The sequence below is a fragment of the Zingiber officinale genome, chromosome 8B, assembly GCF_018446385.1.
Source record: "Zingiber officinale cultivar Zhangliang chromosome 8B, Zo_v1.1, whole genome shotgun sequence".
Lineage (NCBI taxonomy): Eukaryota > Viridiplantae > Streptophyta > Magnoliopsida > Zingiberales > Zingiberaceae > Zingiber > Zingiber officinale.
The window spans coordinates 1,845,147-1,866,328 of record NC_056001.1 but is presented as its reverse complement, the minus strand read 5'-3'; the positions used below and the strand labels follow the sequence as shown (position 1 = coordinate 1,866,328).

At 35.4% G+C, this 21,182-nt stretch overlaps 4 protein-coding genes across 5 annotated transcripts; all 4 read left to right on the top strand.

Moving 5' to 3' along the window:
- The first annotated feature begins 4,498 nt into the window (after positions 1–4,498).
- Positions 4,499–7,307, top strand: LOC122017948 (peroxidase 51-like). The gene is made up of 3 exons (XM_042575673.1): positions 4,499–4,786; positions 6,367–6,558; positions 6,643–7,307. Exons 1-3 carry the CDS (start codon positions 4,568–4,570, stop codon positions 7,213–7,215), a joined length of 984 nt encoding a protein of 327 aa, XP_042431607.1. The 5' UTR covers positions 4,499–4,567; the 3' UTR covers positions 7,216–7,307.
- Positions 7,308–9,689: 2,382 nt separating this feature from the next.
- LOC122017611 lies at positions 9,690–10,201 on the top strand. The gene has a single exon (XM_042575264.1). It carries the CDS (start codon positions 9,722–9,724, stop codon positions 9,986–9,988), a length of 267 nt encoding a protein of 88 aa, XP_042431198.1. The 5' UTR covers positions 9,690–9,721; the 3' UTR covers positions 9,989–10,201.
- Positions 10,202–10,426: 225 nt separating this feature from the next.
- Positions 10,427–14,645, top strand: LOC122013461 (probable NADH kinase). Of its 2 annotated transcripts, none has more exons than XM_042569745.1 (5): positions 10,427–10,673; positions 13,345–13,590; positions 13,698–13,778; positions 13,936–14,087; positions 14,162–14,645. In XM_042569745.1, exons 1-5 carry the CDS (start codon positions 10,557–10,559, stop codon positions 14,562–14,564), a joined length of 999 nt encoding a protein of 332 aa, XP_042425679.1. In that variant the 5' UTR covers positions 10,427–10,556; the 3' UTR covers positions 14,565–14,645. The 2 variants fall into 2 exon arrangements, 1 of the variants encoding a protein (XP_042425679.1); XR_006120582.1 differs by having other exon boundaries at positions 10,461–10,673; positions 13,698–13,818.
- A 286-nt stretch (positions 14,646–14,931) lies between these two features.
- Positions 14,932–18,220, top strand: LOC122016804 (50S ribosomal protein L13, chloroplastic-like). Its single transcript, XM_042574204.1, has 4 exons — positions 14,932–15,216; positions 16,448–16,633; positions 17,227–17,397; positions 17,997–18,220. Exons 1-4 carry the CDS (start codon positions 14,980–14,982, stop codon positions 18,111–18,113), a joined length of 711 nt encoding a protein of 236 aa, XP_042430138.1. The 5' UTR covers positions 14,932–14,979; the 3' UTR covers positions 18,114–18,220.
- Positions 18,221–21,182: the final 2,962 nt, after the last annotated feature.

The following is a 21,182-nucleotide window of genomic DNA, read 5'->3' as shown; positions in this document are numbered from 1 at the left end:
AAACTCTAAAACTTTTGAAACTTTAATTATTTCTCTGTAGGTGAGCTTAATTATAATTTGTATATATATGAATACGAATCGAACCGGATTTGTTAAAATAATCTAATTCCGATTTAAAGATTTCGGGTTATTGGATGTGGATTATATGTATAGAACCCTAAACCTGATATGCTATTATCCATGGAGTAATATGGATTGGATGAATTATATAAGGGAGAGGTCCCCATTAGATTAAGGCATCTTGACATCTCTTTCATTTTCCGTTGGGAAAGAGTTTTGGCATCGTCATCCTAATTCCTTCGGAAGATCTTTTGCCTCTTCTTCTTCCTTAGGGATTTTTAGTTTGAGGACGACACTTTACAATAATGTCTCTTTTGCTGCATTCAAGTTTTATCATCGTTATTGCAATTTCTTCATTGATTTTATTATGCCATCATGCGATGTTACTAGATCTTTGTACTTAGGATTGTATTTTCTATTCGAGTTCTTATTTAGTGTCTAGAATTTATGTGACTTAGGGAATAACAACTTCTATCAATTGGTACCAGAGCTATATGTTCTATTTTATTGTTTGCTATGGCAATATGGTTTAAGGTTTTTTGTCGATTTGTTGCTCTTTATACTAGATAAAGTTTTCCCCTATAAATCATGTTTGATCGTTGAAAAACTTTTGCAGAGAAAACCTAGAAAAGACTTGATCTTCTAGGTTTTTTGTGATTTTCATGAAGAACAACGATGAGCAGTCGCCATCTTCAAGAAGAATTGTCACGATTTGATCCATTTAGGACAAAATCGTGATGGTGTAATTGATTGTCTTGATTAGGCAATCGATTATCAAGCCAAAGTTCACGAATATAATAGATGGGAATCCATTGATCCGTTCGATCAGTTTACACCAATCAATTGCATTAAGTCATGAGTAATTGATTGATACGACACGATTGAATACGAGATCAATTTTCAATCGATTACAAGTCAGACTGTTATCTCTAATTGATTGGAGATTGTCACCAATCGATTAATAACTTTGAGGTCGGACACAAAAGTGATTGGAATCGATCAGGTCAATCAATTGAAGCTTGATAATCGATTGACAATCTTAAATCACAATAGAAATGATTTAATCGATCAGTCGAATCGATTGAAGGTATCAAACAATTGGTGTTTTTCACCAATCGATTGATGGACATGAAATCGAGCATAGATAGCTCTTGGATCGACTGCCAGATCGATTGATGAACACTAATCAATTGCCAAGGATCAACAATTGATTGAAGCGTGTGATGTCTGACAGAAGGTTCTATGATCGATTAGCTGAATTGATTGGTTATCACCAATCGATTGACACACACCATCAATCGATTGATTGTCATGTAGTCGAGTACAGTAGGCTCTTAGATCGATTGAGGCAATTAATTTGATCATATAGTATCAATCGACTGATAAGTCCAAACTCGAGCTATTAAGGTTGATCAAATGTTTATCTGTTCGATTAAAGTTTCTAGAATTTTCTTAGATCTATTTACACACGTGTTACTAAATTTAACTATTGTGTTGACCCAAAGGAAGACACGTTAGGTAGATTTAGTATGTTTTATGTTGGTAGATATATATCTATGCTAAAAGTAATTGATCAAAAAGAAAGTTACTTTTATGTTAGATATATGTTTATGAATAGTTTATAACTAAGGAACAAAATATTTTTATTATGATCATGCACAAAATATGTCGCCCTAAATCAAAACATATTATGTGGTATATTAAGGTTGTTATGAGCTATAAATCATTATATTACTCATATTAAATATGTGCATAATGGATGACCTAAAAGAAGACTCATTATATGGTCAATTAAAAATTGAGTTATATTATATAGTATCACTACTAAATTATATTTTAGTCTAATGAGTAAACTGCAATATTGCATTTGATATCTCATAAAGAGCACATTCATAGACATTTAAATTTTACTGAATGAAAAGAGTATATTATCATAGTCTTCGGTTACATGAACTTAAACTATGTATTGAGACATGATCGCCTTGCACCCCTGACTAGTGGTTAGGGTAAGCAGTCAACCAGCCAAACCGACCAACCCGCTTATATCGACCCGAACCGAATCGAAAAAAAAATCGCCGGATATAGGGCCGGATGTAGGGTCCTGATATTGCATTATCCGATTTAGTAGGGCTGGATAGTTTTTTATCCTAATAACCAAACCAACCCGATCCGCGATCACCCCTACTTATAGCAACTATTATCGATAAGTTGCTACACGTTATAGTAGTTATTACCGATAAGCTGCTACACGTTGTAGCAGCTACTGGAGATTAGTTGCTACAACATGTAATGAATAATGTCTATTATCATTTTAAAATATTTTTTTTGTTTTATATTTATATTTTATATTTTATTAGATATAGGGTCGGATATCCAAATAACTGACAATCCGTCAGATATCTGATACATAATAACCGTCGGATGTAGGTCCTGATATTGTATTATATGATCTAGTAGGGTCGGATAATTTTTTATCCTGATAACCGAACCAACCCGATCCGCGATCACCCCTACTAGTGCTAGCACTATAGAATATATGGTGGAATTTGAAAAGTAGAAGCGATCAAATCGCACTAGTCTAAGTATCATGAGATTTTCTATTTTTAGCACAAACTAAAGGCTTAATAACTTAGGGAGAAGTTGCTAGGAATTTCCTTAGGCAATTAGTAGACCGTTTCAGGAGAAACGAAAAAAGTCGAGACTACCATACTTCTTTTGAAGTTGTTAACTATGCAATATAATAGCAAAGGAAATTTCAGAGAGTACATCATGGAGATGTCTAATATCGCCACAAGTCTGAAAACATTAAAAATCCAAATATCTGAGTTTATGTTAGTGTATTTCATTTTGATGTTTTTGTTTGTACAGTTCACTACTTTTAAGATATCTTATAATATTAAAAAGAAAAAAGTGAACATAAAATGAGTTTATACTTCAATGCGTGTAACAGAATGAGAGACTGAGGTGTAATACCTGAAAGCACTTACTTATCATGATTCTCAAGGTTCGAACAAGAAGAGAAAGAAGATCAACAATAAAGGAAAAAGGAAAAGCAAATTGTAAATTATGGAGGGTTTTGGCCATAAAGAGCATAAGAAACAAAATAAGTAGTTCACTTATTTCTTCTGTAATAAAAATGGTCATATGAAAAAAGATGTTCCTGAATACGTCAACTGATGTGTAAAGAAAAATAAATTTTTTAACTTTGTTATTTTATAAGTCAATTTATCTATTATATCTACTAACATTTAACTTAGTAAATAGATATCGATGTTACTATTACATAAGTTCATTATATAGAGTTGTTTCAAGGGTCATTTTTTATTTGATAGTAAAAACTAATCTATACAGAGAATAAAAATAAGACTAAAATTAATTTCATAGGTATTTTAGATTTTATTTAGGAATTAATGTGCTTATAAATTAAAAAAAAATATTTATTATAGTATTTTGTTGACTAAGTTTAATTTTAATTTCTTGATAATAAAATTTTTAATATTATTTTTAAATATTAGTGGCTTCTAACCGTTTAATTAGGGTGGGGACATTACTCCCCACCACTGATTTCTCCCGTTTGTGAACTCTGACGCGGCCACCTCAAATACCACAAGCTTCAGAAGGACATTTGTTCGTTGGTGTCCTTGACCATGAGTGTCGGTTTGCCTTTGGGTCCTCGTTTCGTGCGTCAAGCAACCAATTCAATGATTTTGCGGAGCAAGAAAATCGTAGGGGTAGTTTAGTCATTAACTACGCTTTTTAATCTATTGTCGGCCCAGGTGATCGGCTCAAGTTATACAGTTCGCTAAGGGTGTAAATGAATCAAGTCACTCGTGAATTATTCGAAACTCGATTCGATAAAAGCTCGTTTGAGCTCGTTTAATGAGGCTCGTTAATATAAATAAACCAAGCTCAAGCTTCGTAATTTTCTACTCGTTAGCTCGTGAACACGTTCGTTAAACTCATTAAATAATTTTTAAATAAAAAAATAATAGTTTTGATATTAAATTTATAGATTTTATATTTTATTTATAAAAAATATAGATAAATATATTAAATTTATTTATTAAAATAAAATTATAAATTTTAATAATAATATTATAATTTTTTTAAATATATAATTTAATTTTTAATAAATATTTAAATTTATGATTTATATTTATTAAGCTCATTTAGATTCGAATAAGCTCGTGAACCAAGAATATATTTGTTAAATAAAACTCGAGCTCGACTCAATTATAATCAAGTTAAGTTCAAACATTCAAAAATTCCACTCGACTCGATACGATTACACCCGTACAATTCAACCAAATATCTGTCCGTCCCTCAAGGTAAACATCCTTGAATTACCCTCGACGGGACCACTCCCACTTTAACTTCCATTACTGCAGCTGCTGCTTCTTTTTTGACCCCAGACACCGCAACCCCGCCATCCCTTTCAAAGCCCCGCTGCTGCGGCTCATTGATACTCGCAAGCCAGCTGGAAAGGCCGGGTGGCAAGCTGGAATTCATGGCCACGGCGCTCTGGAGGAGGCCGGTTCTAGGGTTTCTGATCCTGTTCGTCGCAGTGGCGAGGAGCGAAGCGGCTCACCTCAGGCCAGACTTCTACAAGTCTAGCTGCCCCAATGTGGAGTCGATAGTGAGGAAGGCAGTCGCCAAGAAGGTGCGCGAGACATTCGTCACGGTGCCTGCAACACTCCGGCTCTTCTTCCACGATTGCTTTGTGGAGGTGAGTCCCAAAGTACTCCTTTCGTCAACCAAGCGTTCTGTGTTCGACGAGTTTCTTGTCTTCTGTACCCTTTCCCTTTCTTCTTTATTCTTTGTTTAAAATGTAGATCCCAATTGTAAGTTGCAATTCATGAAGTTGTGGCTCGGTAGGTTCCGGATCGGATTTTTATCATAAATTAGGTCACAAACTCTTTACCCTTCCAGATTTTTAACAAGTTGATGATTTTGAGACAAGAATACATAGAGAAAGTAGGCGGTGAAAAAAATTACTCCTGAAGCGATTGGTAAAAGTACAGGGTAGAAGATAGAATGGCCTCAATGTCTGAGTTGCCTTATTTAATATCTACTCGTGACTTTGTCTGTGTTTGTGTAAAGAAAAATCCTCCCTTTCATGCTGAATTGCCTATGTTTGGAAGAAAACTAAATTGGAATTTATGCAACACTGGTTTAGCAGTTGGATCAGAATTGAGGTTTATTGATTTTATTTTCAATCTTTGAACATTAGGAAAAGGCATAGTTCTTGATTTTTCATCGTGATTGATGGCTTACTTTTGGTTAGGATCCGATTCATTTATCGGCCTTTCTCCAATATCAAGATTTGGCTCAAGTTAAAGGCTTGCTGATCTTTATCAGATAGCACAAGTGCAGTTATAACTTGTAGTCTTATTCTTTAAATAGCCATCCAGCAAATAATTTTTGGAAAATCTTGTTGACAGACTAGCTGAATGACTATGTTGACTTTGTGAAAGATTGAAAATAATGTTCTTAATGAAATTAGCTAAACGTTGAATTCAAGTACAATTTAGTCTTTGCCCACACAAATATTTCTTTATTCACATCATATTACAAGTCCCAATCAATAATTTCGTTTTCAGAGTAAGTAAATATGCTGCAAGAGTTCACAAAGTTGTATTTAAGGCAACCTCTCTTTGGCAACCATGTAAGCCCCGACTCCTATCCAAGTCATGAGGACAGTTTAGATCACCTGGTATCTAATTGCTCAAATTTGCCCGAACTGTTTAAATAAAAATATAAAAAACTGTCAAGGGGACCAAAGATAGTAGTGCATTGTTACCTAAGTCACCTCCCCTTAATATTTTTCTTCCGATTTTACCCTTGCCTAGATTACAGACCTATAAAATTAGTTTAAATGACTAACTTTTATATTTATTTGCCATTAGGGTGAGTGAGATCCAAAAGTGAGCATTTAGATACAAAAGAACTCAAACAAGTTGATTTTGTATGAAAAGCATGTGACAAGTCTGACCTCCAATTCAGCTTGTGGGTGCAAACGACCTCAAACAAGTTGATTTGGAGTGAAATTGATTTGGAAATCTAACTTGCGACCATGCTGCCCGTGTTCAACTCATGTGAGATAATTTTGAAATCATTTACTAGGATGTAATAGTCAAAAAACAAAACATTCTAGGTGCAAAGGGACATAATGAAGTCAACTTTGAGTTAAAATTCAAATCAGTTGGTAAAATCAATAATGGGCTGTGATTTGATTTTAAAAAGTAATAAAGTGTGCAATATGGTAAAATTATCCAAGGAGACTAATCGAATCTGTTGAATATTCAGGGTTGTGATGCATCGGTTATGATAGCTTCACCAAGAGCAGATGCCGAAAAGGATGCCCCTGACAATCTCTCGCTTGCTGGTGATGGTTTTGACACTGTCATCAAGGCCAAGCAGGCCGTGGAAGCACAGTGCCCGGGTGTTGTATCCTGTGCAGATATCCTAGCAATTGCTGCAAGGGATGTAATAGTACTTGTAAGCTCATTCTACTTCTTACTCCTTGCAGGCTTGCAATTACCATTTATGAATCGTTGTAATGGAATAGACTTTTGTTTCTAGTCTGGTGGCCCAAACTTCATCGTGGAGCTTGGCAGGCGCGATGGGTTTATTTCTCAGGCTACACGAGTTGCTGGCCGTCTGCCTGGTCCTGAATTTAACCTCAACCTTCTCTCCAGCCTCTTCAGGATTAACAACCTCACAACCTATGACATGATCACCCTTTCAGGGGCTCACACAGTTGGCTTCTCCCACTGTAGCCGTTTCAGGAAACGTCTTTATTCATTTAGTTCATCATCTTCAATGGATCCATCATTCAATCTTGCATATGCACGCCTGCTAAAGCAAGCATGCCCACCAAATGTGGATCCAACCATTGCAGTCAACATGGATCCCTACACCCCAACAATCTTTGACAATGTCTACTACAAGAACTTACTGAATGGTGAAGGGCTGTTTTCCTCAGATGAAGTGTTGTTTATAAATCGCCTATCAAGGCCTGTCGTCCAGAAATTTGCAGCCAATCAAACCAGCTTCTTCAGTGCCTTTGCTGGATCGATGATAAAGCTTGGTAGGGTTGGTGTGAAAACTGGTATACAGGGCCAGATCAGGAAAGAGTGCACTGTATTCAATTAATACTTAAATCATGAATCAACAGCCAGATATGATTCATTTATGTGTTTTTTTACAAGCAAATGCCAATAGTTTATAGATCAAATGTTGAACAAAAGAGTTAAGATATAGTGTTAACTGATGAATCCGGAATGTAAATCAATAAATGAGTTGTATTATTCCAATGTGATGTAGCAATTGATTCGTTCTTTCAGTTTTTAGATATAGTTAGCTTGATTCCTGTTCCTGTCCGAAAGCGGAGAAGATAGTGGGCTAGGGACGTGGCTTCAAGGTTGACTGTATGAAGAATCCACACGGTCCTATAAAACAAAAGACGTTAGTACCGGATCAGGAAGGAGTTTTTGGCGTTGATCCTCCAATGTTTAAATTGGTCTTCGATTTTTAGTGGAGGACAGTAGTGAAACTGTAGTTAGATCGTGTAAATAACAAAGTTGCGTATATCTCAACATGTAGATGGGAACCCCCTTTTATAGTGTTACTGTAGTGTTTATGCACGTATTTCAAAATATATAAACATTCTCTAAAGCATCATAAGAAAAGGCAAGTTAAAAAATGTCTCTGACATCTTTCCTTAAGCGAGTACACAAATCCTTGATGTGATAGGTTGGAAGTTTCTAAAGTCAGTCTAACTGTTGGACATGCTTCGTTGTCAGTGACACAAGCCTCCAAAAGGGTATGATGAGATACGTAGGTGGGTCCCATTGTAAGTCGATCGGACGTCGACTAGAGGCTGCTCGGCATGGACGTCCTTGCTCGGTCATACTGAACAGAGCTATCTTCCTTTACTCGGCCTTTCTATTGTCGGAGGATTGTCTTTCATCCGATCGCCCATGGCATCTGTCCAGGATAAGGGTCCGGGGGATTTATGCCTTGTCTCTTACCACCATCACAGGCTCCCCACGACCGGTCGTCTGAACAGCCATGTTCGTCCGGCCGTGTAGCACGTTTGGCCCACTACGCCCAACTGGGGACCTGTGCTTCGACTGTTTTTACTTTGACCTCTACGTCAACTGTTCTTTCCTAGTTTGACCCATCTTTTGGGGGGCCCTTTTCATCACTGTATCAATTCCCATGTGGTCAAAGGCGATTTGTTTGCTCTCGCATCCCCGCCAACCAATCTCTAAGTCAACACGGAGGAGGTGAATCACGAGTGGCTACTAGCCATTAGTGTAGGTGGCTAAGGTATGGGAGAAAGTATGTTCGGACACGCCGAATTTTGACCCTGAGACCTCATGTGGCAATACCCTATGCCTCAACCATCGCATCGTCCCAAGAGGACATTATCTTTATTCCCATGTGGCAAAAGGCGATTCGCTCATCCAGCGCCTCTGTCAACCCATCACGGAGGAGAGATAAATTATAGATGACTATTAGCTATTAGTATAGATGACCAAGATATGGGGGACATGATCTTGATTCCTATGGTGGCAAAAAGTGACTACGCTCGTCCTAGCGTCCCCGCCAATCCGTCTTAGGGCCAATACAAAGGAGATAAATCACGGATGACTTCTACCCTTTAGAATAGTGACTGAGCATGAGGAAGACATTTACCTCGGCTATACTAAGATTTGAACCCTAGATCTTATGATGGTAACACCTGATGCACTAGCTTTAGATCGTCCCGAGGGGACTCATGATCTTGATTCCCATGTGACAAAAGGAGATTCGTCCTCCCTAGCGCCTCCGCTAACTTGTCCCTATGTCAATAGGAGGAGGTAAATTATGGATGACTATTAACCATTAATATAAGTGGCCAAGACATAAAAAAATATATATATACTCGGATATACCAAGTTTTAATTTTAAAATCTTATATAATAATATCCTATGTCTTAACCACTAATCGCCCTCGGTGGATATGATCTTCATTCCCCTGCTTTATGTAGCACTTGCTTCATCTGTCTCATTAGTAGAGTTTATGGTATTCATTAATAACTCGTTGCTCACCAGCGCTATGCATAAGTCGCATTAAAATATATAATTATAAATTTTAAAAATTAAATGACTACTAATCTTTTAGTTAAAAAAATAAAACTAATTATCAGCATTAAAAATTAAATAACTAGTTTAATATTTTTCTTTACCTTTTTACACAGAACAGGAACTAATTAAATTAAATTTTCACCTCCCAATTTTCTCAAAAATAACACTACCTTTATTTCTCTACTGTTCTCCCAAGTACAAGATTTAATTCATGTATAGTCTCTTTGAATCGTCCTGCGTCCCTCCAGCAATCCTGGCAAGCCTTGCAAACTTGCAGAGCCATGAATGCAGCATTCAGTGTCAAACTGCAGAAAAAGGAGAAGTAAAAAAGTGGAATCACCTGCCAACAGCTCTGGTAATAAAGACCACATTAAAGCTTCATCTGCAATTTTACTGCTCTTATTTACTGCGCTTAAATGAAACCATCCCAATGGCCACTCCTCCTCCTCTCCTTGATCTCCTATAAATTGCCTCACTCCCCTCCACCCACTGGCCATGCAAACATTATCAATATCGATCCCTGATCATGGAGTTCAGTGTTAAGCCTCTCTTGCTGCTGGCTCTCATTTTTGCCACCTCTGTTCCCTGCCTTGAAGGAAGGAACATCAAGAACAAGCCTGAGAACTACAAGCCTCAGAATTTCTTTGGCTACGGAGGATTCTACGGCAACCCCATGGGTCCTCAGTTGGGCTTCAGCGCACCTGGCTTCGGGACCGTCCCCATCATCGGGAACGCGCCTTTTCCCGGAAGCGGCGGAGTCGTCGGAGGAGGACGGCTAGCCGTGAAGCCCTAACGTCACGGCCGTTTGCCATTGACAATAGCTAGCTGTTGTTGTTGTGATCATCTGCTAGTCAAGGAAAAGGCGTCGGTTAAGTCAGTTAATTTCCCGGTAGTTGATGCAAAAAGTGTACGTGTGCTTGTTGTGTCTTCATCTCCTTGCTCATATATCGTGGGTCAACGTGATGTAATCTTAGTTTTCAATATCAAGATTGCATGCTTCTCAAAATCCCAAAATCAAAGAAAGCCATACTAGTTTAACTATCTAACGAGATCAAATATATAGCATAAGGCTGGTCAAACAGGTTAAAGTCAAAGACAACTAGACAAGGTTTCAACTCAATGGGCAGGGTTAGATGTGTTTGACTACGCGAGGACTCCAGCTGCTGCAAGAAGTGTGAAATTAGTTTATCTGGCCATCTTGGCCGGGTTAAAATTTTTTTTAAAAAAAAAACTTCGACCGGGTTCAGAGCCGATCCGATCGCTGGCTGCTGCAGCAATGGATCCGTGAACCGAAGCCGAACCCTTCTATTTCCTGGTACCTCGCCGCCTCCCTCAACGCCGTCGGTCGCTCGGGCCCAACAATGGCGAGGCGCCGTGTACTTCTCCTGCTGAAGCCTCTCGACGTCTATCCGCCAAGGCCCAACATACTTCCCTCCTCTTCCTCCTCATCCTCGTTTCCTTCTTCCCTCAACCCTAAGGTGCATCTCTCACTCTTGTTGGCTAACTTATTTGACTGCTTAGTATGATTGTGAATCGTGTACCTCTACATAGCTACAGACTGCGTGGAGATAGTTTCACATTAGGTTTGCCCTTAATTTGGACCGATCGTATGATGCTAGATAAATGATATATGTGTGTTCTTGACGCAAGTTTGTGTGATGCGGGTTGGTGATATAGTTGACGGTTGTAGTGTATTTGAGGTTGAAAAGGTGCCTTCCTTGTATTACAGTTAGGTGACGCTTTGTTGAGATAATATTATGAAAGTTGCTCATTGGTTCTTTTGTGTTTTTTTATCCAGCATATCATGCTAAACTCTTGGTGTAATCTTGTATGGCGATAAACTGACGTTCCTACATTTTTTTTTTTTTTTTTTGCCTTTTTTCACTTTATCTATTGCTGGGAGTTTGAGTTAGTTGGTGGTTTCTGAGGATGAAAAGTTATTTGTATGGAGATCAAAGTCAAAGCATTTTAGTCTTTTAGAACGGAATTCCTGCAGAAAGATGGAGAAATGCTATAATATTCATTTTAGGTTCTTAAAGAAGTCATCAAATGTTGAATTTTTCCCTGTTACAGTAAGTCAAGCTAGTGTAGCATGGGTACTTAATATTCAGCGTTGGTGTTTTTGTTATATCTTCAGTAGAATTTGAGATGGTACATCTATGTGGCATTGTTTCTTGGTCATGTGTCAAAATTTATTGCTTGTTTCATTACAAGGAATGAAATACCGAACTCACCCAAACCCCAGATGTGTTATTTTTGTGAGACATATTCCTCTATCATTGAAGATGAAGACAAGCTTTCTTTCATTCTTACCCTAATTTTGACTGCTATTAGTGGGATGAAATCTAAAAGAGACTTTAAATTTCTATTTCATAGATTCATATCACTATTAGTATTTCACCTTCATTTTGTAACTTCTAAGTACACCATGGGTCAGGGATTAAATATACCCTGGGGTAATTTTCTAAGTTTCACAAGAATCTTTGTGTCATTTGTATATTATGTTTCTCTTATTCATCCTGTCTCTTGGCAAGCAAATATAAAGAGCTCTTGCATATTGCTAAACTAATGTGCTAACTCATAAGTAGAATCTAATGATTGATAGATCCCATTGAGCTAGACACTAAGAAGCTTATTTTGATGACACCAATTAATTATTGTTGGTACTACTATAAGATATCATTAACAACAACCAAGCCTTATCCTACTAGGTGGGGTCGGCTATAAGATATCAAATGGTGGATAACTTTTTTAATGCCCAGGATGTGTGCGTTGTACCTCAGTGAACTCAAGGACATGATGTTTAGGATCTTCAGATGATTACTGTCTAACATTGCCATGTGGTTCATCTGTACATGAAAATTCTTAGGATTTTATTTTATGCTAGAATTCAAGGATGTGACTATGACTCGAGCACATGAGCATAAGATGAGAGTTGCAGAGATGAGGATGTTAAGGTGGATGTGTGGACATACGAAGATGGACAAAATAAGGAATGAGAGCATTAGAGAGAAAGTCGGAGTTGCATCTATTGAGGACAAACTCCGAGAGACACGTTTAAGATGGTACGGACATGTACTTAGACGACCAATAAATGTTCCAGTTAGGCGATGTGAAACTATGATAAACATGCATATCAAACGAGGAAGAGGAAGACCAAAAAAGACTTGGTTAGCAACAATAAAACAAGATAAAATTTATTTAAATATAGATGATGATATAATAGGAGATAGAGCTCAATGGCGTAAAAAGATTCATACAGCCGACCCCACCTAGTGGGAAAAGGCTTGGTTGTTGTTGTTGTAGAATTCAAGGATGTCCTTTGTCGCAACAAATTATGAAGTAGGTAGTTCAACAGATAATCTGGAAGCCTCATTTGACTTTGTGAACTTACTTTTTACAAATATCAAAGCTAGCCTATTCGATTTATACCCACTAATTCACTGGATTTTTTTTGGTTTTGTTTTATTTTACATATAACCCACCTATTATCTTACTTATTATTGTTTTTTAATCTCATACTTAATGGGTTTCATTTGGAGCTTGTGTATTTAATTGCAAGAGTTTCCTGTAGTTTAAACATATTGGCATCAACTCTGTTAGATAAGCATATATTACTAACATGCATGCATCAATCTGGTTACCACTCAAGGCACTTTGCTTTCAAGTCTGACATTATCATTTCTGCTTTATGCTTCCTCTAACTTTTGCAGTCTTCTAATGGTCAAATGCTGTAGCACCTGTATCATGCTAAAACTACATAAATAATCTTCTCACTTGGAGATTCCAAATAATAAATATTTGTTCCTCTTTGCTGAATTGTCTTTGTCAAGTACATGTGTAGCTGCTATCAGTGTTATTGTGTTAGGAATCTTATTTGGTGGTTAAAATAGATCAAAGCTTGAAAAAAAAAATCATATTAGACTTTATTAGCCAAGCTACTTTAATAATTTGATAGTCTGGTGCACAAATTGATTTAATCCCTTTTTGATATATGCTTTTGTCATCATGAAAGTAAATTAGAGCATCGCCTTCTCTTGTAGTCTCGTGGACCGTATACGTGTGAAAATAGTATTTCATGTCATTACAAATGTTGCTTTGCACATACTTGAACGGTCTATCACATTATTCATTTTGGATGTCTTGCAGATTATAAGTTATTTAAATAGCAGATATAAGGTACATCAGGATACAATCAGATTCTGTCAGGATGTACTACAAAGCAAATACATTGAGTGGGAACCAGTCACACGAGATAATTTGTGTCGTCCAATTCGTCATGTAGATCTTGTGATCACAATCGGCGGAGATGGCACTCTTTTACGAGCTAGTCACTTTTTGGATGACTCCATTCCAGTACTAGGCGTCAATTCAGATCCCACTCAAGTCGAAGAGGTCACTTGTTTTTGGTCCTTTTAATTGTTTTGGGCAGTCGAGATTTGCAGATTTGGTCATTCTTGTCAATGTGAACAACTGTAGCAAATCTTATTTTTCATTCTCAGGTTAATGAGTTAAGCGATTCATTTGACGCGACAAGAAGTACAGGCTATCTTTGTGCTGCAACAGCAAAAAACTTTGAGCAGGCAACATCCAGAACTACTTTTATAGAAGATTATTAGTCAAGTTTGTTTATTGATTTGCAAATTCTCATTTGTAGTATTATGATCTGCAATTGCTTAGTTGAGTGTTCCTTCTGTTTCTCATCTTCATACTCATTACCTCTATTCTATTTTTACGAAGGTATTAGATGATGTACTCGAGGGTCGCAAACAGCCTTCAGAGCTCTCAAGGATATCCATTCATGTAAATGGCAATCTGTTTCCAACTTATGCTCTAAATGACATTCTTGTTGCGCACCCTTGCCCAGCAACAGTTTCTCGGTTCTCATTCAGGTACAAATCTTCCCTGAAGTCTGAGCCTTTGCTTGATGTCTTCCGGAAATAAAGATATTTGGGTCTTCCTTCAGAATTAAAGAGGACAGGACAAGCTCAAGCTTAGTCAGTTCCCGATCAAGTGGCCTCAGGATCTCAACCGCCGCAGGATCAACAGCTGCCATCCTTTCTGCTGGAGGTATCCCCATGCCGATTTCGAGCCAAGATCTTCAATACATGGCGAGAGAGCCCATCTCACCCAGAGTTGCGGAAGTTCCTCTGTTGCGGGGATTTGTGAAGCCTGAACAACTAATGCTTATCGATTGGTATACTCAAGAAGGTGTCATATATGTTGATGGTTGTCATGTAACTTGTCCTCTTCGATACGGGAACACAGTTGAGGTATCAGCAAAAGCTCCAATTTTGAAAGTTTATTTGCCCCGTGAATTTTCGAGGGATTGTTCTGTGACATATCATCAACCACAGAGTGAACTATAATTTTGTAAATTTGATTCTTTGGTACTTTGTCTTGAAGCCCGAAGCTAAAGACTAATCCATTTGTGAAAAATTGAAATTGCACTCGATTTTATTATATTATGTGGTGTTGATATAGTAGATTTTTTTTATATAGTTGATAATTATAAAACGAAAATATAGATGAAAAATATGTTAATGATTCAATTAACGTTTGAGAAACCATAAGAATTTTAGTCATCCTCCATATTTTAAGAAATTATATTTAAATATTTTTTTTTAACAATTAACCTAAAAAAAAGTGGAAAAGAAATTTGAAGATTTGTTTTAAAAAATAATGGAATTACGGCCACGAGTTTGGACACGATTAGGATCGCGCTTATCTTATCCCCACTTTCCTTTCTCTTGGGGAACAGAAAACCTCGCATTTCTTGGAGGAATGGCGACGGCGATCCTCTGCTACTCGTCACCCGCTGCCGTTCCCGGAACAACGTCCCTCGGTTTCTCTAGATTCGTAGGCGTCGCAGTCACCAAGCCGTCTCTCGGCGGCGTCCCCATCGCTTCGAAACGCCTCCTCCGCATACATTGCCAGCAGCAGGAGCAGCAGCAGCAGAATACGGTGGTCATCCCGAGAGAGCAGCGGTGGATGTTCGAGGAGTCCGAGATTAACGGGCCTGTACTCTCTCTTACTTCCCATTTTGTACCAAATGTTTAATACCTGACTGTGTTTCCGACTGGTTCTTGGTTCTTTCAGTATGCCATAGTTGAAAGAAAAAAACATTTCTTGAGGGTTTTAATTCTCCAATTTCTATCTTATTTCTATGGAAGTAAATCACTCTCGTGCACAAAGCGGAAACTTTGACTGTAAAAACATTGAGCACCAGATATGAGAGGTATACAAGAATCGGAACAAACAATAAAATATGATGGTTCACTAGTTAAGTCGAATGTAATTAGGTTGGTTAAAAAATGTTGGGTGATTGTTATTGGGTAGAGGTTTACAAGATTTGGAAAACTTTTGATCTGTTGTGGGAACAATTTTCTGTTCGTATGGACTTAATGTAGGTGATAATTATCTTTAGGGATGATTTCATTAGTGGACATCTTAGTAAGGATACACATGTATGTAAGCACTCATGATTTTACATTGTTATAGATCAGGTTATGAGTAAGTTCCATTTTGGTTATCTGATAGTGCTAATTGCTAAGTGGTTCTAGGCAATTGTAGTGGGTGAAAAAAGAAAGGAACAGTTGAGAAAAGGCTAGATACATGAACATAGATTTATCATGGTAGTACGATAAGAAAGTTGTCAACTGATGAAGAGAACATGGGGCATCTCTGTGTTTCCCTCTTCACCAAAAAGAAAATGGAAGAAGTCAAACAATGATGAAATCGTGTTGTGAAATCAATTAATCTATTATCAAATCAGTGAACTGAAAGTGGCTAAACTAAACATAAATTGAACAATTCTGCTTTATCACACAAATTCACACTAAAATAATGCTAAAGTAAATCCAATCATACACAGACCTTTCTGGCACTTATTGTTTGCCATACATATTAATAATACTTTTTTTGAAAAATTCTTGAAATTTGGTTTCTTCCTAGGTAGTTTTCTTTTATTTGGATTTTAAAAAAAACTATTTGAAAATGTTCTTTAATGAGTAAAACATTGGCGTTCATATTGGCAAATTGTTAAAAAAAAATTATAATAAAAAAACATGGATCAACCTCAGATTGTTTCCATGAGTTCAGATTTTGGCTTCATTTGTCATGTAATTCCTTTGTTATGCTTTGATAGTGGATGGAAATTACATTTCCACCTCTTTTTTTTTTTCATATTATGGATTATGTCACTCAGTTACTTCTCAAAAATGTATTACAAGATCCCTACTATATTTCGCAGGATATTTGGAACAAAACTTGGTATCCCAAGGCTGCAGATCATATTAATTCAGAAAAAACATGGTATATAGTTGATGCAGCTGATAAAATCTTAGGCAGACTAGCATCAACCATTGCAATACATATCAGAGGAAAGAACCTTGTAACTTATACTCCTAGTGTTGACATGGGGGCTTATGTTATTGTGGTATGTATATGAAAGCAACTGTTTCAGTTTTTAGCATTTTTCAAGGTTTAATTTCATAAGTTTGCACTACATGATGGTAACTGAATCCAGAAGAAAACTTTGTAACCTAGACATTCCAATTATTCTGTTTAATTTGTTAAGGATGCTCATTTCTAGCTTTTTAATCAACCACTGTTAATTGCCACAAGGAATCTTGGCAGGATGATTTTGCAACCACGTTTGATTCTTCAATGGATATGAGGATAGTTTTGTACAATTTTTAATAAATTGTTGAGTTCTTGGTTTGATATATTAGATACTTTTGATCTATTTATATATCTAATGGTGTCTAACCTTTTGCACATTTAAATGCTCAATAAGTGTCTGATGATCACTTAATCTTATATGTTTGTTATATTGAGAACTTCTTATTTATTTATATATCTAATGGTGGCCTAACCTTTTGCACCATTTAAATGCTTGACAAGTGTAGTCTCATATGTTTGGGACATTGGTGAATAGATGATGTTATCAGATAATATTTCTCATTTGGTTATCTTGGTTTGTTTGCTTTTTTCTCAATCCTCAATAGTTTGCATGATACCTCAAAATAGGTGAATGCTGAAAAGGTTGCAGTTTCTGGTAAAAAGAGAAGCCAAAAGCTCTACAGGAGACATTCAGGGAGGCCAGGTGGTATGAAGGTGGAAACTTTTGCACAGCTTCAGGAGAGGATTCCAGAAAGAATTATCGAGCATGCTGTTCGTGGCATGCTTCCTAAAGGAAGGGTGAGCCACTATCTCCATTTTTGACAATCACAGTATCACATATCATAGAATGTTAAGATATTCAAAATGTGAACACATATGAGGAAGCTAACCTATGGATATACTTATTTTGTTAAAGAAACATGTGGAATGTATTTCAGATCCGTTGTTCTAAAGAAAATTTGTAGATAGAAGAGTTTTAAAATAAACAGAATATATATTATGGTTAGCATCTTAATTCCTTTTTCTTTGAATGTTTAGGCCATTATGTAAATGTTTTCACTAGCAAGTTACATCTCCACTATTACACATTCTCAATGACCTAATATAATCTCTCAATATTTTTCCTAGTGGCCTGAGAGCAGAGTTTCTTGTCATAAGCAATATTGATCACAAAATTTGTTCTTTTTATTTGGCTTTGATCTGCTACTGTTTGATCTGCTTATCATCCTTCTGAATGAGGCGTTTGTTTGTTCACAATTTAACTGCTTCGCGATTAGAATTTTTCGACAAATCTACTGAATTTTGTCTGTTATGTGTAACTTATGGCTTTCCTTTTCCAAAATTGTAGGGGCAATATCTTATTATGATTTAATCACTGGATTATTTGCCTATTGCAGCTTGGAAGAAGGCTTTTTACTCACCTGAAAGTGTACAAAGGGCCAGATCATCCACATGAAGCTCAGCTGCCTATTCCTCTTCCTATAAGGGACAAGAGAATACAAATAGACAAGTAGATACTTTTGGAGCTTTGCTTGGATAATTGGTTGTTCTCTTCTTGCTTCCTAAATTCCATTTCTCAGCAAAGTACACTATCAAGCAATTGCAAAGTTTCATTAGTTTATCGGCTCCGTATTCTATTTTTTGTTGATTGCTTATTTGATTGCTTACATGCCTGATACAGTAATTATGCTTCTAGTGGTAATCATCTAACCTCCAATAACTGGAATGAAATTCTCTCATTTGTAGTTTAATTACGAGATTATTGTTTTCTATTAGGCTGTTGTCTTCCAATGTTCTTGACAGAATTGATCTCCAATTTTTAACAAGCAGATTTATCTACTCTCATTTTCAAAAATATTATTTTTACTCCCTGAATTGACTTTAGTTCAGTCGAATGTTTTGACTTTTATTTTCCCTCCAACTACAATCCAATTGCCTACTGACAATTAATTTATCATCATCCATATCACACCTCAGTCGTTGTCCTAGGACGGGTATTACAGAAAATTTTGATATATATATATATAATTAAAATTTTAGTATATTAAAATTTTGCAGAGAATTTTTAATATGATTAAATTTTATATCATTCATAATAAAATTTTTGGTACATTAAAATTTTGACGTATCCATATAATAACAAAAGTTTGGATTAGGATAAAGATGTGAAGTGAAGTAAAATAAAAATGAAAAGAAGTCACTATTATTGTTTGTTAGGTTAGATGGGTTAATTTATAAGAGAATTTATTATGAATTTCATTATATATTAAATACTGAAAAATATTAAATCTAATATTGATATCTTTTCGTATACCATTAATATTGATACATTCGAGATATATATTATATGGTAAGTAGGTATATTAAAATTTTTAATATTTTTTCAACCACTAATCTTACTTGATCCACTACTAAATTAATTGTAAAATTTCAAGTTTACTATTTGCTATTGAACTTTACGTTAAGAACCCTCAAAATTTTGTCATTCTGGTTTTGAATTATTGAATAATTATCATTTAGATGAATCTTATCGACATACAATAATTAGTAAATAAACATTGAACCACACCATTCTATTAGGATAGTCTGTAATTGAAAAAAAGAGACTCCATAGGTCTAGTACAATGTTAAAATACTAAGGGAATAAATAATTGATCAAAATTTAAATCTTAAATAAATATTTTAAGTGTGACTTTTAAATAGGTATTTAATCTGTAGATGAATTAAAGAAGAAGATACTCTACTTTCAAAATTAATTAGGTGAAGTTTAAATATTTGAATTATAAAAAAATATTTTAAGAATGAGAAATAAAGACAAAGTACGTGGATAGATAAAAGGATCAAAACAAATCAATAAGACTTATTGTAAGTCTAGATTGCAAAAAAAAAAAAAAAAAAAAAAAAGGGATGGTATTATATAAAACTTGTTCTAATTCATTGGCAATATTCAAAAAAAAATTATTCTTATTAAAAAGTGCATATAATTTTATATTTATTAAAAGACACTTCTCTTATAAATTTTCTTATTTTAAAAATATATAAAAAATTATCGTGTGATCCATGTCGGACATCGCCCTGCCGAACCACCTAGCCACTTGACCAACTCGCACGACGGTCTTGGCGGCTCGGTAATGATGGCCACAGGACCTGGCTAAAACTAAAGTGAAAAAAAAATATAAAAATATGATATGTAAAAAAATTCTAAAATTAAAGTGTCACAATATTGAAAAAAAAAATCACTCTATAGGATGCCATCAGACACATTGAGAGATCAATGTCCTGTATTTTTTTCTGTTTATATTTTACCATAAGATCAATATAATGATATTGGACTATTTATGATGAATAATATTCAGGATCGATCCTAGATTTTGAAGGATCCAGTGTAAAAAATAAATAAATAAAAAATGAGCCTTTTAAATTCAGATAAAAAATAATAAAATCGATACTATATAATAATTCATCAACATAACACATAAACAAAAATTCATAATAATAAAAATATTATATTCAATGTTGGTAATACTCAATATTAGAAATTGAAAAAGAATTATTACAATTAATTATAAAAAATTGATCTTCTTGCAATTTTATTTGCAAAGTCATCGATCAATTTTTCATAATTAAGTTTTTCTAAAAACTCACTTTCAGTCGAAATCATAGCTAATGCATTCAATCTTGTTTGGGTCATGGTTGATCTCAAACAAGATTTTAACAACTTCAATTTAGAAAAACTTCTTTCTGCAGATGCGACAGTCACCGGAATAGTTAATAATATCCTGCAATAAATAAATTCGAGAAACAATTCATTCTTTGCAAAAAAATTAATATTTCACTTATCGTTTTTGTTTCCTTTGGCAGAATATGTTATATGATTTTCAGTTCTTGATATAAGTCATCTCCATCCAAATCTGAAACATCTTGTCTTGTACCATTTTTTTCTTTGTAGTTTCCTTTCAAGATTCTTACAATGAGCTTTCAAGTCCTCATCAATCAATGAACTCAACTTTTCAACTGTGAAAAGAAATCCAAAAAGATTTTCATATTCCTCATATTACTCAAATCTTTTCTTCAATGACCCAGTTGTTTGATCTACTATGAATAAGAAATAATAAACTCTAAAAGCTTCCTCTGTAGATTCTTGAGGTAGTTTCGAAGACTCATATGTAACCTCATCAAAATGTCTTTTTCTATATATTTGTCTTTTTTTAGGAAAAATAAGATCAATCTCCATTGTTGAAGCAAGTTCTTTTGATGTATTAATAGCTTATCCAAATCCAGATTCTCTATACTTTTCAAGAGAAGCAATTGTAGGAGTGTATACTAAAAGCCTAGCTTTTATAAATATTTATTTTGAAATAAAGAATCACATTGGTAAAAAAATATCTACATTTATGCTAAGTGTAGTTGTTCAATTAATTTATATTGTAGATAACATGGTGTGTGGTGTCACACACAGAAGATCATGTTATCGGTTCTTTATAAATTATAAACAGTAGCTCGCGACTAAGATAGAAAGGAACAAACCATTGGAATAGTCATATTGTAATTAAGTATAAGTTTATCTTGACTGATAAATTATA

Bases quoted from the DNA above. Each gene is read 5' to 3' on its own strand.
- LOC122017948 (XM_042575673.1), top strand. From the start codon at position 4,568: ATGGCCACGGCGCTCTGGAGGAGGCCGGTTCTAGGGTTTCTGATCCTG. The intron at 4,787-6,366 runs GTGAGTCCCAAA...TTGAATATTCAG, and splicing joins TCCACGATTGCTTTGTGGAG to GGTTGTGATGCATCGGTTAT. The intron at 6,559-6,642 runs GTAAGCTCATTC...TTTTGTTTCTAG, and splicing joins CAAGGGATGTAATAGTACTT to TCTGGTGGCCCAAACTTCAT.
- LOC122017611 (XM_042575264.1), top strand. From the start codon at position 9,722: ATGGAGTTCAGTGTTAAGCCTCTCTTGCTGCTGGCTCTCATTTTTGCC.
- LOC122013461 (XM_042569745.1), top strand. From the start codon at position 10,557: ATGGCGAGGCGCCGTGTACTTCTCCTGCTGAAGCCTCTCGACGTCTAT. The intron at 10,674-13,344 runs GTGCATCTCTCA...GATGTCTTGCAG, and splicing joins CTTCTTCCCTCAACCCTAAG to ATTATAAGTTATTTAAATAG. The intron at 13,591-13,697 runs GTCACTTGTTTT...TTTCATTCTCAG, and splicing joins ATCCCACTCAAGTCGAAGAG to GTTAATGAGTTAAGCGATTC.
- LOC122016804 (XM_042574204.1), top strand. From the start codon at position 14,980: ATGGCGACGGCGATCCTCTGCTACTCGTCACCCGCTGCCGTTCCCGGA. The intron at 16,634-17,226 runs GTATGTATATGA...ACCTCAAAATAG, and splicing joins TGGGGGCTTATGTTATTGTG to GTGAATGCTGAAAAGGTTGC. The intron at 17,398-17,996 runs GTGAGCCACTAT...TGCCTATTGCAG, and splicing joins GCATGCTTCCTAAAGGAAGG to CTTGGAAGAAGGCTTTTTAC.